Below are 16,286 nucleotides of genomic sequence, written 5' to 3'. Positions count from 1 at the left end.
GTCTTCAGAGGTTGGGAGGGTTATGCCCATGACTGAGCTGGCTGATTTTAATCAGCAGCTTTTTGCTATCTTGTGCATTGGAGCTTCCATACCAGACAGTGATGCAACCAATTGGAATCCTCTCATGGTCCACCTGTAAAAATTTGCTAGAGTTTTAATGGCATACAAATATAAATACCAAATATGGTGAGAGCATACTCACCAACTGCATCTCAGTGTGGTATGGCAATTGTCCCGTATTGGACTGCAAAGCTCTTCAGCAGGTGGTGAAAACTGCCTAGCAGATTATTGGCACCCAATTGCCCACCATTGAGAACATCTACCATAAACGCTGCCTGGGCAGGGCGAAAAGCATGATGAAGGATACATCTCACCCTAACCATGGACTTTTTACTGTCCTCCCCTCTACAGCCTCTGCTCCCACACCAGCAGGCACAGGAAGAGCTTCTTCCCTGAGGCTGTGACCTTGCTGAACCTCACAACACAGTGCTAAGCAGTATTGCACCCATATTGTACTGTCTCAGTACTTTCATATTTGTGTGTTGTAGCACTTACTTTTTATTCTCAGTTATTTTGTAACTAACACTATTCTTTTTCACTTCTGGTTAGATGCTAATTGCATTTCATTGGCTTTGTATCTGTACTCGGCACAATGACAGTAAAGTTGAATCTAATCTAATCTAATCTAAATAAAGCTCCTAATGAAGTATAGCCACTGGGTTGTCATCTTCATGATTGTATCAATGTGTTTGGCCTGGGATAGATCCTCTAAAATGTTGGCTCGGAGGAACTTGAAGCTGCTCACTCTTTCCACTCAATGAGGACTGGTGTGTGTTCTCCTGATATAACCTTCCTGAAGTGCATAATTAATTCCTTGGTCTTAATGATGTTGAGTGCAAGGTTGTTGTTGCAACGCCATTCAACTATCTGATCTATCTTGCTACTGTATGCCTTCTCATCGCCATTTGAGATTCTGCCAATAGCAGTGTGTCGTCATTGAATTTATAGATGCTGTTTAAGCTGAGCCTAGCCACACAGTCATGATTGTAGAGAGTGTAGAGTAGTGGGCTAAGCACACATGTTGATTGTCAACGTGGAGATGTTATTTCCAATCCACACTTAACAGTGGTCTCCCCATAGGGAAGTCAAGGATCCAGTTGCAATCATTGACAATATTGTCATTTTGTTGCCACATTAACCTTGGATATTGTTGCTTATCTTTATTCCATTTCTGATACCACCTATGGAAGGGTTTCCTTCTGTTGCTGAGAATTACATGTGTTTTATCTTATCAGTAATTTGATTGTTAATGAGATTTGGCAGAAAATATATGATAACCATTCCTGTAACTGAGCCCCAAAGGAGAATCTAGCAATGACAACAATGGCTTTATTCACTTTTTTAAGTATTTATTTGTTGAGCAATTCAAATAAGTGTAAAAAAATTATATTACACGACATCACTATTTTTGCTCTCTTTTTGCGCTACTTATTTCTGTCTTACATTATTTCTTTTTATAATTATAATTTTATGTATTGCACTGCTGCTAATCAACAAATTTCATGACAAATTTCAGTGATAATAAAATAATAAATTTATAGAGTAAGAAATATTTTTGAATACTTTTTATGGTATATAGGTATCAGTAGCACAGTTGCTAAGTAATGCTTTTTAAGTTTGGCTGTTTTTGATATGGCTACTGAGTGACTATGGTGGCACTTTATCTTATTTTTCATAACCTAGCACTTTCTGGTAATGTTCAGCTTGTAATGAACAGGGTACAATGAGTATGCTTTCAATTCTTCCCAAGCAAGTCAATTTAACGACCTTTCCTTTTGTGTATTATCTGTTTTGCAATCTGCCTGAAGTATTTGCCAAGTTATTTAACACCCTCTGAAATATTACTCCCTTACTAGTCACTGTGCAAAGACAAAACTGTGGTGGATATTCTACAGAAGCACTTCAACACCAGCAAGGATTTCCGCTCTCTGCATATGCTACTGGTAAGAGTTTCATTAACACAAAATCATACTTCATGCAGGTTTAAAATAGCAATTTACTAATTTTCTTGGTAAGAGTATAGTTACTGGTGCTGCACAAAGAAATTTTGTGTTTTCACTAGAACAGATTTAATGTCTTCTTATTTGATGGGGCTGAATGGGACAAATTCTTACCTTGCTCGACATGATTATGTACTCCAACAGTGTCAAGATAACTAGCAGTTAGTATTAGTTGTTTTAAAATCCTACCAACATCAAAGTTCAAAGGAGTTGCCACTCTCTGAATAAAAAGAACTACCTCTGACATCCCTTCACTCACCTTAAAAGACTGCGCTCTGGTATTAGCTATTGCCATCCTGAGATTTGTTGTCTTCCAGGCACTCTCAGTAAATCCAACAAACATAATAGAATCAATGAAAGACTGCACCCAATTGGACAGACAAGAAATAATAATAAATAAATTTGCAATAAAATATCGAGGACATGGGAAGAAGAGTCCTTGAAAGTGAGTCCATAGGTTATGGGAATAGTTCAGTGATGGAGTAGGTGAAGTTTTCCCCTCTGGTTGAAGAGCCTGATAGTTGACAGGTAATAAGTTATTCTTGAATCTGGTTGTGTGAGTCCTGAGGCTCCTGTATTTAGAAGTGTTCTTGAACCAGAGGTGTCTGTTTTTAGGTTTCTGATTGCAGTATACAACTCTCAAAGGCAGTTTATTAGTGAAACAGTACAAAATGATTTTTGGAGCACTGAACTTTTTAATGATTGTAACAAGAATGATATGAAAAACTTCCTATTTTTCTCTTGGAAAAAAAATCATATAATTATGGGTGACTTTTCAAAGGATTATCATCCAAGAAAATTTATAAACTACAGATGCTGTAACTGTGAAACAAAGCAAAGTACTGGAAATATTCAGCTGATCACACAGCATTCTGTGGAGACAAATCATTAACATTACACCAGCATTATATCTCTCTTTAGAATGTTGCCTGATCTGCTAAATGCTTACAGCATTATTGTATCTGTTCATAGCCTGTAACATCTAGCAGTATAGATAATAGTGTAGAACAGTACATGATTACAGTAACTTTAGCCAATTATGTGATTCTAGTTAATATTTAAGTCCCCAAGAAGTAATATTAACCGTAAGTTTTCAAAAAAAGGTGGTTTTGAGGAAGCTTGCTTAGTATAATTTGAAGTTCATAATTAACTTCAGTTTCAATATTTGGTGTGCCTTCCTCAAAAACTCTGGTTCAAAATATAAGGTCACTCCATTTCTATTTCAGTTTCTGATAATATTAAAAGAGTGACATTTTATTAAAATTTATGACCTTCTTTGGTAAAGTGTTGTATGAAGTACAAGGGAGGCATTCTTAGTTCAAATCTTTAAATTTAATGTTCTTTTGGTGCTGTAAGTATGGAGAAATCCTTACTTAGAAATAAAAATAAATGCTGTATTTTGCCTTTTAACCTTCACTGAACAAAATTGAAGAAAGCTTTTGAAATATGTGAACGGTTTCTAGATCTGTAGCAACTAGCATGGAGATGTAAAATGTCTCGGGAGTTGTCCAACATTTATCTCTCAATCAATAATATTAAAATATATGTTTATCCATCACACTAATATTTTTGAAGCCTTGTGTAACATAACACGCCTTTTCCCAACATAACAAGTGTGTACTCTTTGAAATGTTTTTATATTCTTGAAACATTTTGGGGTGAAGACGTGAAGAATTTCATTTAAATGTTAATTTCCTTCAAAAAACTTGTTCTCAGTATATTAAGCGTAGGATCATCCAGCTCAGAAACAGGCTCTTTAGCTCATCACGTCTACGTCAAGCATCAAGTACCTATCTCTACTAATTAAATTTACCAGTACTTGGCTTGTAAACTTCTATAACATTGATGTTTTAATTGCATATCTAAATACAAACGTACTTGTATCTCACAAGAATACCTGCTTCCACTGCCCACTCAAGATAGATGATAGATAGATAGATACTTTATTCATCCCCAAGGGGAAATTCACCATTTTTCCAGTGTCCCATACACTTATTATAGCAAAACTAATTACATACAGTATTTAACTCAGTATAAATATATGCATCTAAAATCACCCTCCCAAAAAGCAATAATAAATAGCTTTTAAAAAGTTCTTAAGTAGTTTACTAAAGTGCATTGAGTGGTAACTTAAGCTCAGTTCTAACCCCGGCACTTAACATGCCTTGGCCCTGGTGGTTGAATTGTAGAGTCGAATGGCGTTGGGGAGTAATGATCTCTTCATCCTGTCTGAGGAGCATTGCATTGACAGCAACCTGCCGCTGAAGCTGCTTCTCTGTCTCTGGATGGTGCTGTGCAGAGGATGTTCAGGGTTTTCCATGATTGACCGTAGCCTACTCAGCGCCCTCCGCCCTGCCATCGATGTCATACTCTCCAGTTCTGTGCCCACGACAGAGCCCGCCTTCCTTACCAGCTTATTAAGATGTGAGGCATCCCTCTTCTTAATGCTGCCTCCCCAGCACGCCACCCCAAAGAAGAGGGCGCTGTCCACAACTGACTGATAGAACATCTTCAGCATCTCACTACAAACATTGAATGATGCCAGCCTTCTGAGGAAGTACAGTCGACTCTGTGCTTTCCTGCACAGGGCATCTATGTTGGCAGTCCAGTCTAGCTTCTCGTCTAACTGCACTCCCAGATACTTGTAGGTCTTAACCTGCTCCACACATTCTCCATTAATGATCACTGGCTCCATATGAGGCCTAGGTCTCCTAAAGTCCACCACCATCTCCTTGGTCTTGGTGATATTGAGACGCAGGTAGTTTGAGTTGCACCATATCACAAAGTCCTGTATCAGTTTCCTATATTCCAAGTTTCAAATGCCATCTTATTTAAAAAATCACTCCAATTTCTTTTAAATCTACTTCTTACCTTAAACCTGTGCTTTCCGATTAGAATTGGCATTATAAAGGGAAATCTCTCCTAATTTCAGGAGTTGATGTGTAATAGTTAGTAGTAAACAGTCTTCTGCAGGTTCCATTTTCATCAGTATCCATTCAGCAGAGCTAGGGCACATTTCAAACCTGAGGCAAGTTGACTCTTGAGCTGTTCTTGACCTTGTTACGTAGAATTTTATCTTGCCTAATTTGTCATGAACTGCAGTTATTAAGTATGATTTAAATCATATTCCATTAACCCTTCTGGCCCATTATTTAAATAGAACTGCTGTTTTACTGAGCAGAGATGAACAAGCGGTCATTGACTACACAGAAAAGCTTTTTCTCATTTTTCTGTGATATAATGGAAATATTTTGTATTAACTACAAATAATCTCTAGTTATTTTGTTTGCTTTCAGATGCTCACTCTTAGACACGTGACCATTTCCAAGCCCAGTATCCGATCCATGGATCTTCTGGATGCCAGCAGACAATGCACAATGGATTCCAAGGCAAATATACTACATGGTAGGAAGAATATTGTTTAATCCAGAAACCAGAGATTAAGGGACTAATACTGTTCATTGCAGCAGTTAAAAATACAGTGGCAAGCCTTCTAATTCAGCAAAATCTTCAAATGTACTTTTCCAGTAGTGTAATCAAAACCTGTTCTCAAGTGACAAAATGATAATGGGGCGGAAATCCAAAGCTCGATAAAAGGCAGGCTTGTTTTTTAAAATAAGCATGAAAGAGGTGATTTGGGGAAAATCAAAACTGGAGTCATGCTAACAAGTCAGAAAGCTGCAGAGCAACAAGAAGGTAGGGTTAAATACAGAAAGCCATGGGAAAATTCAGAAGCTGATGAGAAATTTTGAAATGGAGGCAGTGGCAGATGGTGAGCGTCGAGATGATGGATAAGTAGAAGGTGGTTTAATGTGAAGGTCTTCATTTTAGAGAAAGGCTAGTCCACAAGACCATGAGACATAGGAGGAGAGTAAGTCCATTTGGCTCATTGAGTGTGCTGTGCCATTCAATCATGGCTAATACTTCCTCCCCTCTGCCCCTCTTCCCAGTCCCTGTAACCTTTGATGCCGTTGCCAATCAAATCAAAAACCTATCCATCTCTGCCTTAAATATACCCAATGACCTCACCTCCACAGCTGCCTCGGGTAACAAATTCCACAAATTCACCACCCTCTGGTTAAAGAAATTTCTCCACATCTTTATTTTTCATGGATGCACCTCTATCCTGAGGCTGTGTCCTCTTGTCCTGGACTCCCTCACCATAGGAAACATCCCTTCCACATCTACTCTGTTTAGGCCTTTCAATATTCAAAAGTTTTCACTGAGATCCTCTATATCCTTCTAAATTCCAGTGATTAAAGGAGCAGAGCCATTAAACGTTCCTCATATGATAACCCTTTCACTCCCAGAATCGTTGTTGTGAACCTCCACTGAACCCTCTCCAATGCCAGCACATATTTTCTTAGATTAGGAGCCAAAACTGTTCACAATACTCAAGATAAGGCCTTACCAGTAGCTTATAAAGTCTCAGCATCACATTCCTGCTCTTATATTCTAGATCTATTGAAATGAATGTTAGCATTGCATTTGCCTCCCTCAGCACCGAGTCAGCCTGCAAGTTAACCTTCAGGGTGTTCTGCACAAGGACGCCCAAGTCCCTTTGCATCTCAGATTTGTGGATTTTCTCTCCATTTAGAAAATAGTCTGCACACTTATTTCTCCAACCAAAGTGCATGACCATGCATTTTCATTTGCCACTTTCTTGCCCATTCTCCTAATCTGTCTAAATCCTTCTGCAGCCTTCCTGTTTCCTCAACAAGAATTGTATAAAGTTTTGAAGGGTACATCTCACAATGCTCCGAACACATCATCAGTGATGTAACTTGGGGTCATCGTGTGTTTCGGGTCTTTCAACATCAGACACACTCACCCAGGCGACCCAGCTGTGCCTAATCAAACTACAACTTGTGGTCAGGTAACTCGCTCTCTTCATCCAGAGCCATCTTGAGGCTTTCTCTGCCGTCCTGATGGCTCAATGCCTCCTTGTACCAGCAATACCCAATGTGCTGAGGGCCCTGTGAAGAGACTGACCAGAGAAATCCCAGTAGCCCACTTCAAAATTAATTTACAGATTAAAATGTGCATAAATATATAAATACCACTATAAATTTACAATGTAAACAGGGTAATTAGAAAATGTTTTAAAAAATATTTAATATAGGGTTTGCTGTTTCACTCCTAGAGGAAGATATTTTGAATCCTTTTGTATTTTATTACCACATTAAAATTTCTTTATATGTTGCAGCTTTAGTTTGCTTGTTCTTTTTTCTTTTTTTTTACTTCTTTTGGTGCTAAATTGCTTTCTCAGAAAGTTACTGGTCATTGGGTAGAAAAATTATATAGCACTGCTGAGCAATTTTGTGATCAGAAATTACAACTTAGTACATTTCATGATTAACTCTCAACTGAAGGTCTTGTGCAAATGCATAATATTGCTGTCATCTTTGCTTCTTTCCCCCGCCCCCCCAAACCAATCTCATTTTAGCACAGATGCTCTAATTTTTAGATAGCCGAGGATGTCTTTGAGCATTGTGGGAATGTACTGCAGTCAATTGGGGGAATTGCTTTGATTTTTAAAGCAGTCTTCAGTTGAAATCATCTTGTGAATTTTAATGTTAATATCTGGCCCATTTTTCCTTCTAGGTCTGTCTGTGCTGGAATTCTGCCTAATTATTGCCATGAAGCACTTGAATTCCATTTATGAAGGACAGCCATTTAACTTTGAAATGGTTTACAATGGTGAGTTTGTTTTTAAAGAAAGCAAATGGGACTAGTGACCTAGCAGATTGAATAAGTATGAGGCCCTGCATCAGTCGGGGTCGAATACGAATATTGCAGCCCAGCTGTCCACATGATACACAAACCGGTACACAAGCCAGGGCAGTAGGTTATGGAGAGCAAGCAGTCGTTCATGTAGTAGGCAACCCCTTTCCAAAGGAACAGCAGAGACGGATACAGTTTGGCACCAGTGGTGTCGTGGGAGTTGCCAGTCAGCTTTGACTGCCTTAGGGTTCCAGCTCTGTATTACTCCTCAGGGTTTACTCCTGAAGCCCTCCCCAAGAGTGGGTATAGGCAAAAGGCAGTAGAGATTTGAGATTAGTTTTCCTTCTCCTAGGTGAGCTGCCAACCATGGCTGACACACCCTTTCTGACTAAAGCGACAGTTTTAAGGCACCAGTGACCTGACTTTGACCATTCTCCTGTCAGTAAAAAATAGGCTTAGAAGTTAAACCACATGTGAAGATCAGAAGCTGGACTGTTGTCAGAGGCTATTCGAGATATGCCATTGGGAGCATTTAATATGTAGAGGGAGCTTTATCCTCACTACTACACCCCCGGCTATGAAAATCGTAAGGAACCAATTCAATAACTAGGGTTGCAGATACTGGGTTTAAATTTCTTGTCACTGGAACTTGACCGAAGTTATTTTGCTTAGAGTTAAGGAGAATGAACAAGATTGAATAGGGTAGTGAAACCAGAGTCTGTCAGAAGTGGACAGAGCACAAAAAAAGTGGAGGTCAGATCAGGAAAAAATGGTAAATAAGAGCTCTTTATCTGAATGCATATAGCCCTCAGAGAAAGTATGTGAATTTGTGGCACAAATGAGTATAACTGGTGCATTCTAATAGCTGATAGAGATAAGATTGTAAAATAACTAGATTGGGAACTCAATATTACAAGATTTTAATAATGATGGAATTCATAAAATTTTGACAAACCGAACTAGCTGTGATGGTTTGGAGCAAAGATTTGTAATATAAGGGGTTTAATTGAAAATATGGCAGGGACTTCTAGGGCACAGTAGATGTGATAGAATTTTATTTAATGATTGAAAGAGACTTAGGTTAAAATAAAACAAAACAGATTTTAAATCTAAATTCAAAAAGATTAAGTAAAATGGGAAACTATATTAAAAGGTAAGACAGAAAACATGCAATGGGTTGCTGAATTAACATTGTGTTTTAAAGGCAAAATCCAAGCTGGAAAGGTAGTGTGATTGTAGATTCCAGAATCAGGTTTAATATCGCCAGTATGTGTCATGAAATTTGTTTTGCGGCAGCAGTACAATGCAATACATAGTAATAGAAACTAATATATTTCTTAAATTAAAGAAGTAGTGCAAAAAGAGAGGAAAATACTAAGGTATTCATGGGTTCATTGTCCGATCTGAAATCAATTAAGGTAATTTAAAAATATCTTAGAGCAAGGAAAAATGTGTAGCTGTGATCTGTCTCGTCAACAAAGGGCAACACAGTTACTTACGTAGGATCCTCCCAAGTTTCATTCTCTTCAACCAAGCTGTTTAAGGGCAGCAGGTGCATGGGAACACTGCCATCTGCAGGATCACTTGCAAATCACACCAAGATATTTCTGTATCTAAATCTTAGAAATCCCTAAAATCTTAGAAATCCCTATACAACAGCACAAGTTGGTGACTCAAGAAGACAGTGGACCATCACCTTCAAGGGCATTTTGGGATTCCTGATAAATGCTAGCCTTGTCAAGAGTGCCCAGATCCTGAAAGGGAATAAATAAATAAGAACAACTTATGGCTGTAGTCCTTTCTTTTCAAACTACAATTCACCTTTGTCGAGTGAATGTGTTGTAAAATACACAATACAACTTTTCATTAATAAACAGGATTATTACATTTCTGCAGATTTAAGTAGTAGACTGTATTTCACAGAAATATATAATGAAAAGTTAACCAGATTATATTTACAAAACTTAGGCCTCTTGGCAAAAGGTTGATCTGATCAACTTATAGCAGAATATTTTTGTTCTGTTTTGCACATACTAAATTTCAGGCTAATAACTGCGGTGGATAATTTGAAGACTTTAAATTTTAAAAATACAGTTGTTGAGTTCTTCAATCCAAGAAGATGACATGAGATTGAAGGGCAATAAGCTCTTCAAAAATGTCTTGAAAAATTAAATTCTTAGACAGTTATCTGCGTGTAAACATTCAATTTGAAAAATGTACTGAAAAATATGTCATTACTTTACACTTGTTCTTGCATTACAGAATTTCAGAAGTTTGTTCAAAGGAAATCTAACTCTTTGCAATTTTTTGAGAAGCCTGTAATTTTGAAGGTAAGGAAACTTGTATTGTGTGAACTTTGAATTACATAGGACAGTGGGGGGGGGGGGGGAAGCTCCAACTTTGGAATGTCTATTAAAGAGGAAATGAGAGAGTTGGAGCGGAAAATGTAAATAAAATTATGCAGCACTGATCAAATTCAAAGTTCTATAGATCCACCTCCTACATTGAAGAAAAGCCCTGCCCCTTTAAATCTTTCCTTTCTCACCTTAATCTTCTGTCTTCTAGTCCTAATATTGACTGGCATCTCTTTGGAGCAAAGGGTTTAGATGGGGTGGAGTTTGTTAGGTGTGTTCAGGAAGGTTTCCTGATGCAATATGTAAATAAGCCAACTTGAGGACAGGCTGTACTTGATCTGGTATTGGGAAATGAGCCTGGTTAGGCATCAGATCTCTTCGTGGGAGAGCATTTTGGAGGTAGTGATCACAATTCTATCTCCTTTACCACAGCACTGGAGAGGGATTGGAGTAGAAAATTTGGGAAAACATTTAATTGGGTTAGGGGGAAAATATGATGTTATTAGGCAGAATTTTGGGAGCAGATATTCTCAGAGAAATGTATGACAAATATGGCAAATGTTCTGGAAATAGTTGCGTAGTGTCCTGAATAGGCATGTTTCATTGAGGCAGGGAAAGGATGGTAGGGTAAAAAAACCATGGTATACAAAGGATGTAGAAAATCTAGTTAAGAAGAAAAGAAAAGCTTAGGAAAGGTTCAAGAAAACTAGGTACTGTTAGAACTCTAGAAAACTACAAAGTTGCCAGGAAAGAGCTTAAGAATGAAATTAGGAGAGCTAGAAGGGGCCATGAGAAGGCCTTGGTGAGTAGGATTAAGGAAAACCCCAAGGCATTCTGCAAGTATGTGAAAAGCAGGAGGATGAACTGTGTGAGAGTAGGACCAATCAGGTACGATAGTGGAAACGTGCAGTTGAAGGAAATAGCAGAGGTACTTAATGAATACTTTGCATCAGTATTCACCAGGGAAAAGGACCTTGGCAATTGTGGGGATCACTTACAGTGGACTGAAGCACTTGCATATATAGAAATTAAGAAAGATGATGTGCTGGAGCATTTAAAAGATATTAAGTTAGATAAGTTGCCGGGTCTGGATGAGATGTACCCCAGGCTACTGTGGGAAGCAAGGGAGGAGATTGCTGAGCCTCCGGTGATGATTTTTGCATCATCAATAGGGATGGAAGAAGTACCAGAGGATTGGAGGGTTGCAAATGTTCCTTTGTTCAAGAAAGGGAGTAGAGATAACCCAGGACATTATGGACCAGTGAGTCTTACTTCAGTAGTGGGCAAGATGTTGGAGAAGATCCTGAGAGGCAGGATTTATGAGCCTTTGGAGAGACATAATCTGGTTAGGGATAGTCAGCATGGCTTTGTCAAGGGCAGGTTGTGCCTTTCGAGCCTGATTGAATTCTTTGAAGATGTAACAAAACACATTGATGAAGGTAGAACAGTGGATGTAGTATATATGGATTTCAGTAAGGCTTTTGATAAAGATCCCCATGCAAGTCTCATTCAGAAAGTCAGAAAGCATGGGATCCAAGGAGACCTTTGCTGTGGCTTCTGGATGCTACTTGGTTCATCCAGCTCCAGCTCCAGCTCCTAAATGCAGTCTTTCAGGAGCTGGAGTTGGCTGCACTTCCCGCAGGTGTAGTCATCAGGGAGACCATCAAGTTCTATGAATTCCCACATCCTACAGGAGTAGCATTCCACTGTCATCCTGTCTGCACTGTATCATGGGCAACCAAGACCAAATCAGCAATAACGAAATGAAAAACCTACCTTCTTGCCTGTTTCCCTAGCCTCAGCCTCTGAGTTCCCACTCTGATGATGGCTGCTCCGCTAAACCCTATCTGTCTTTTATGGTTTAAAAAAATAAGGAAAAAAACCCAAAACATTTGGTGGCGATATATTTCTATATTGATTACATTTCTACTATCAACTGTGTATCGATTTAAATTATTGATACTTGTTGCATAGGGAGCAATCTCTACATGGAAACAAATCTAGGAATTGAAGCAAATTTTTTACTTGCAGTGGTGCAAAAAAGTTTGTAAACCCTGTAGAATTTTCTCTTATTTCTCCATAAATATGACCTAAAGTGTGATCAGATCTTCACGCAGGTCCTAAAACTAGATAAAAGAACCAAATTAAATAAATAACACAAAAAAACATTATACTTGTTCATTTATTTATTGAGAAAAATTATCTATTAATACATGTATTTGTTGGAAAAAGTATGTGACCCTCTGGGGTAATACCTTTTTATAAAAGTTATTTGAAGTCTGGTGTTCCAATCAATGAGATGGAATTGGAGGTGTGGGTTGTAGAAGTGCCCTGCCCTATATATAAAAAAGAAGACAGACAAAGTCAGGTTACTGGTAGAGCCTGCTCTTCTCAAATAAGATGTTTATGTGCCCCATTCCTCAATCAAATCAACTTTCAGAGGACCTTAGAAGAATTGTAGAGATGTATGAAGCTGGAAAAGGGTGAAAGAGCATTTCTAAAGACCTGAGTGTTCATCAGTCCACAGTAAGAGAAATTGTTTACAATTGGGGAAAATCAGTACTGTTCCTACTCTCCCTAGGAGTGGGCATCCTGCAAAGATCACACCAAGACCACTATGTGCAGTGCTGAGGAGGTGTAAAAGAACCCAAAGGTAACAACAAAAGACCTCCATAAATCTCTAGAGTTTGTTGAAGTCTCGGTTCATGTGTCCACTAGAAGAAAACCACTGAACAAGAATGGTGTTCGTGGAAGGAAACCATCTGGATGTTCGACAATTCTTCTGGGACAATGTTCTGTGGACAGATGAGACAAAAGTTTAATTTCTTGGCAATGATGCACACCATTATGTTTGGAGGAAAAAGAGCACTGCGCAGGTCACCATAACGTTATCTCAACCGTGAAGCATAGTGGAAGGAGTGTCATTGTTTTGGGCTGTTTCGGGGCTTACAATCATTGAGGGAACAATGAATTTAAAATTGTATCAAAGCATTTTACAGGAGAATGTCAGGATAGCAATCTGTCTCCTGAAGCTTAATAGAAGTTGGATAATGCAACAAGACAATGAACTGAAAAACAAGTAAATCAACAACAGAATGGTTTGAAAAGAAGAAAATTTGTATTTTGGAATGGCTGACCTTAATCCTATAGAAATGTTGTGGAAGGACCTGAAGCAAACAGTTCATGCAAGGTTGCCCACCAATATCCCAGAGTTGAAGCAGTTTTGTAAGGAGGAATGGCCTAAAATTCCTCCAAGCCAATGTGCAGGACTGCTCAATGGTTACTGGAAACATTTGGTTGAAGTTATTGCTGTACAAGGGGTTCACACCAGGCTCTGAAAGCAAAGGTTCACATTTTTTCTAACAAATACACGTAATATTGGATAATTTTTCTCAAGTAAGTGAACAAGTATGATTTTTTTTGTGTTATTCATTTAATTGAGTTCTCTTTATCTAGTTTTAGGACTTATGTGAAGATCTAATGACATTTTAGTTCATATTTATGAAGAAATAGAGAAAGTTCTACAGGGTTCACAAACTTTCTAGCACCACTGTATTCAATTTGATTTTAAAGATAAAGTATGTAACATTTCATTCAAATCTAATTCTTGAATGTACAAGGATGCATTTTGAGTATTATTGAGAAGTTTTATGATCACATCAGCAAAAGAATCATCCATTTCTGGCTTTGCCTTGCATAATTTTAAGTGCTTCAATAATGTTGTTCTTGTAACTTCACTGTCTTAGTGAAATAAGATTGTTTTTCTTCCCTCATTCTGGTAAATCTTAAAGCTTCTGTGAAGCTCAGAACTCTGCATATTGAAGGCACCAGAGTGAACATTATTTATGCATTCAGCCTTCAATGGAGCAGTTTCCACTAAAGTGAGTCACAAAGGCACTACCTATAATGTTAAGGGGCCAGATATTTTGGATAATCCAATAAACTTTGCATTCTTTGATATCATGTGATAAACATTCACTAACCACTGTAATCTAAATGCTTAAAAAATGGAACCCATTTGCTGAAAGTGATGTCTATTCATTCATCCATTAGTAATTCCAGTATTAGTTGATTAGACACTGCCCTGACTTCTGCCGTTATTAACGTTGTGAGGACTGACAGAGACCTCAGTTATTGCTGTTAGCTGTTCACTAAGTACAAGCAGTATTCTGTATATTACAGTCAATAGCAAATAAACAATGCCTACCTTTGCTTTAAAAAGTTCTTCACAATGTTTTACTGCTTTGAACTTGCATGATAAACAGGGGCCAATGTAGTCAGGTTTCGATGATTGCAGGCAGACTGATCAGACACACTGACACGTTCGTCAGAATGGCTAGAATATGATGTGGGATTAGTTGAGAAACAAATACCAAAATTCATTTAAGTGTAACATCAAATGAACTCCATTAACTAGAACAGTAAAGATGGCAGTAAAAATTCAGTTCCTGCTGATGAAATGGGTTATAACGTAGGAGGCCACTCAGCTGTTTTCATATTAGATCTCTATCAGTTCTGCCTCCCAGTTAATTTTTCCAATTCTATCTTGAAGGGCATAATGGAATTTGCCTCGAGTATATCAGCAGGCAGAGCATTCCTGATGCAAACCAGATTTTAAATCAGATTCCACTTTATTTTACAGCTGTGTCTACTCTAGTCCTTAACTGCTCTGCAGCCTTCCATTCTCCACCATCTTCAGATCAGTTTGTGTTATACTATGGAATATCACTTCCCCCTTCCTGCTTCTCCCTTCTACCCTTATAACTCTGGACCTGCACTCTATTCTCATTAATCTTTTGAGGACTCTGTCATGCTTTCACATCTTTGCTTTAATGAGGTGACCAGAACTGAACACATTGTAAAGCAATGGGCTAGGCAGACTTCCCTCCTTTATTACTTTATGTCCTGTTGATAAAACCGTATCAGCCACTTCTTCAGCCTGCCCTTGCAATTTTCAATAACTTGTGCATCTTAATTGTGACTCTGTCTGCTTCAGCCCTGCTTTTCAAAAAGTATTGTCTGTATTATCTCCACTTAACAATCTCACTTTACATTGCCATGGAAGTTCAGTCCAAATCACTGAACTCACTGATCTGCTATCACCACTGGCACCAATTTCTTGGAGGAATTATCAGTTTTGCCCACTTCAAATGTCAAGCACTTACAACTTATTAAAGAAAAATAATTGCTTTGCATGGAAAATCTGGAATTTTCTTCGACTGCATGTACTGGACAAATTATTTAACATGCTTTTATGAGAGGATTTCTTTCACTAGAGAAAAAAGCTTACAAATATACAATCTGTTTAAAAATGAGTTATTGTCAACAATGCAGTGCTGAATTTTAGAATTCTTAAACATTTCAGCCATACTGTGACAATCACATTTCTTCAATATATCAATTTCATTTGAAGGTAAATTATAAACTGCCAGCAGCTATTAATACCTCATGATTCATTTTTGCTAGTCTGCAGAGAGTTCAGCTAAAATTCACATCAGTTGGCACAGAAGAAATTACCCCTTTACAGCACGGTTCAGTCAATATTGTCTTTCTTCTACTTCATTTTATTTCCCTCTTGTTAGAAGATGACCAAATATTTTTTCTTTTACTTACGATAGGCATTTGAACACCTACATCAACTGGAGTTGATCAAATCAATGGAAGGTGTATCAGTCCGAACCCAGAAAGAATTTCAGCTGGTGAAACTACTACTGGACAGCAGTCAGATAATGGATGCACTGCATAAGTATCCACATTGTCCAACAGCTGTCCGTCTCTGGGCATCATCTCCTCTGGAATAAGCCACTTCAAGTTGGAATTTGTAAATTAAGAAACTTATGTTTGTTTATACATTTTTACCAGAAAAATTAGAGATTTATGGCAGTATTTGAAATTTATTTGCTAATAAAATGCCAGAAGTATATCCTAGTTCCATGAATATGCATTTGCCCTCATTAAGAAATTAGTGTTCATTACCTTTCCTACCCACCTGGCTTCACTTATCACCTTCTAGTTATACTCCTTCCCTCCACCCCCCCCCCCCCCCCCCCCGACCTTTTAATTCTGTCATCTTCCTCCTTTCTTTCCAGTCCTGAAGAAGGGTCTTGGCCTGAAAAGTCATCTGTTTGTTTATTTCCATAGACACTGT

General features: G+C 38.1%; 1 protein-coding gene across 3 annotated transcripts in view; it reads left to right on the top strand.

Annotated features, from left to right (window-relative positions):
- Positions 1-16,059, top strand: part of orc4 (origin recognition complex, subunit 4) — a 117,653-nt gene extending 101,594 nt beyond the window's left edge. For all 3 annotated transcript variants that reach the window (XM_059970269.1, XM_059970270.1, XM_059970271.1), the window contains exons 10-14: positions 1,917-2,003; positions 5,357-5,465; positions 7,665-7,760; positions 10,047-10,114; positions 15,757-16,059. In XM_059970269.1, the coding sequence (XP_059826252.1) occupies positions 1,917-2,003; positions 5,357-5,465; positions 7,665-7,760; positions 10,047-10,114; positions 15,757-15,939 (543 nt within the window). In that variant the 3' untranslated portion in view covers positions 15,940-16,059. The remainder of the gene's footprint in view (positions 1-1,916; positions 2,004-5,356; positions 5,466-7,664; positions 7,761-10,046; positions 10,115-15,756) is intronic.
- Positions 16,060-16,286: the final 227 nt, after the last annotated feature.

This window comes from Hypanus sabinus, chromosome 5 (assembly GCF_030144855.1).
Source record: "Hypanus sabinus isolate sHypSab1 chromosome 5, sHypSab1.hap1, whole genome shotgun sequence".
NCBI lineage: Eukaryota > Metazoa > Chordata > Chondrichthyes > Myliobatiformes > Dasyatidae > Hypanus > Hypanus sabinus.
Note: the sequence above shows the minus strand (reverse complement) of the source record. Positions and strands in the feature narration are given on the sequence as shown.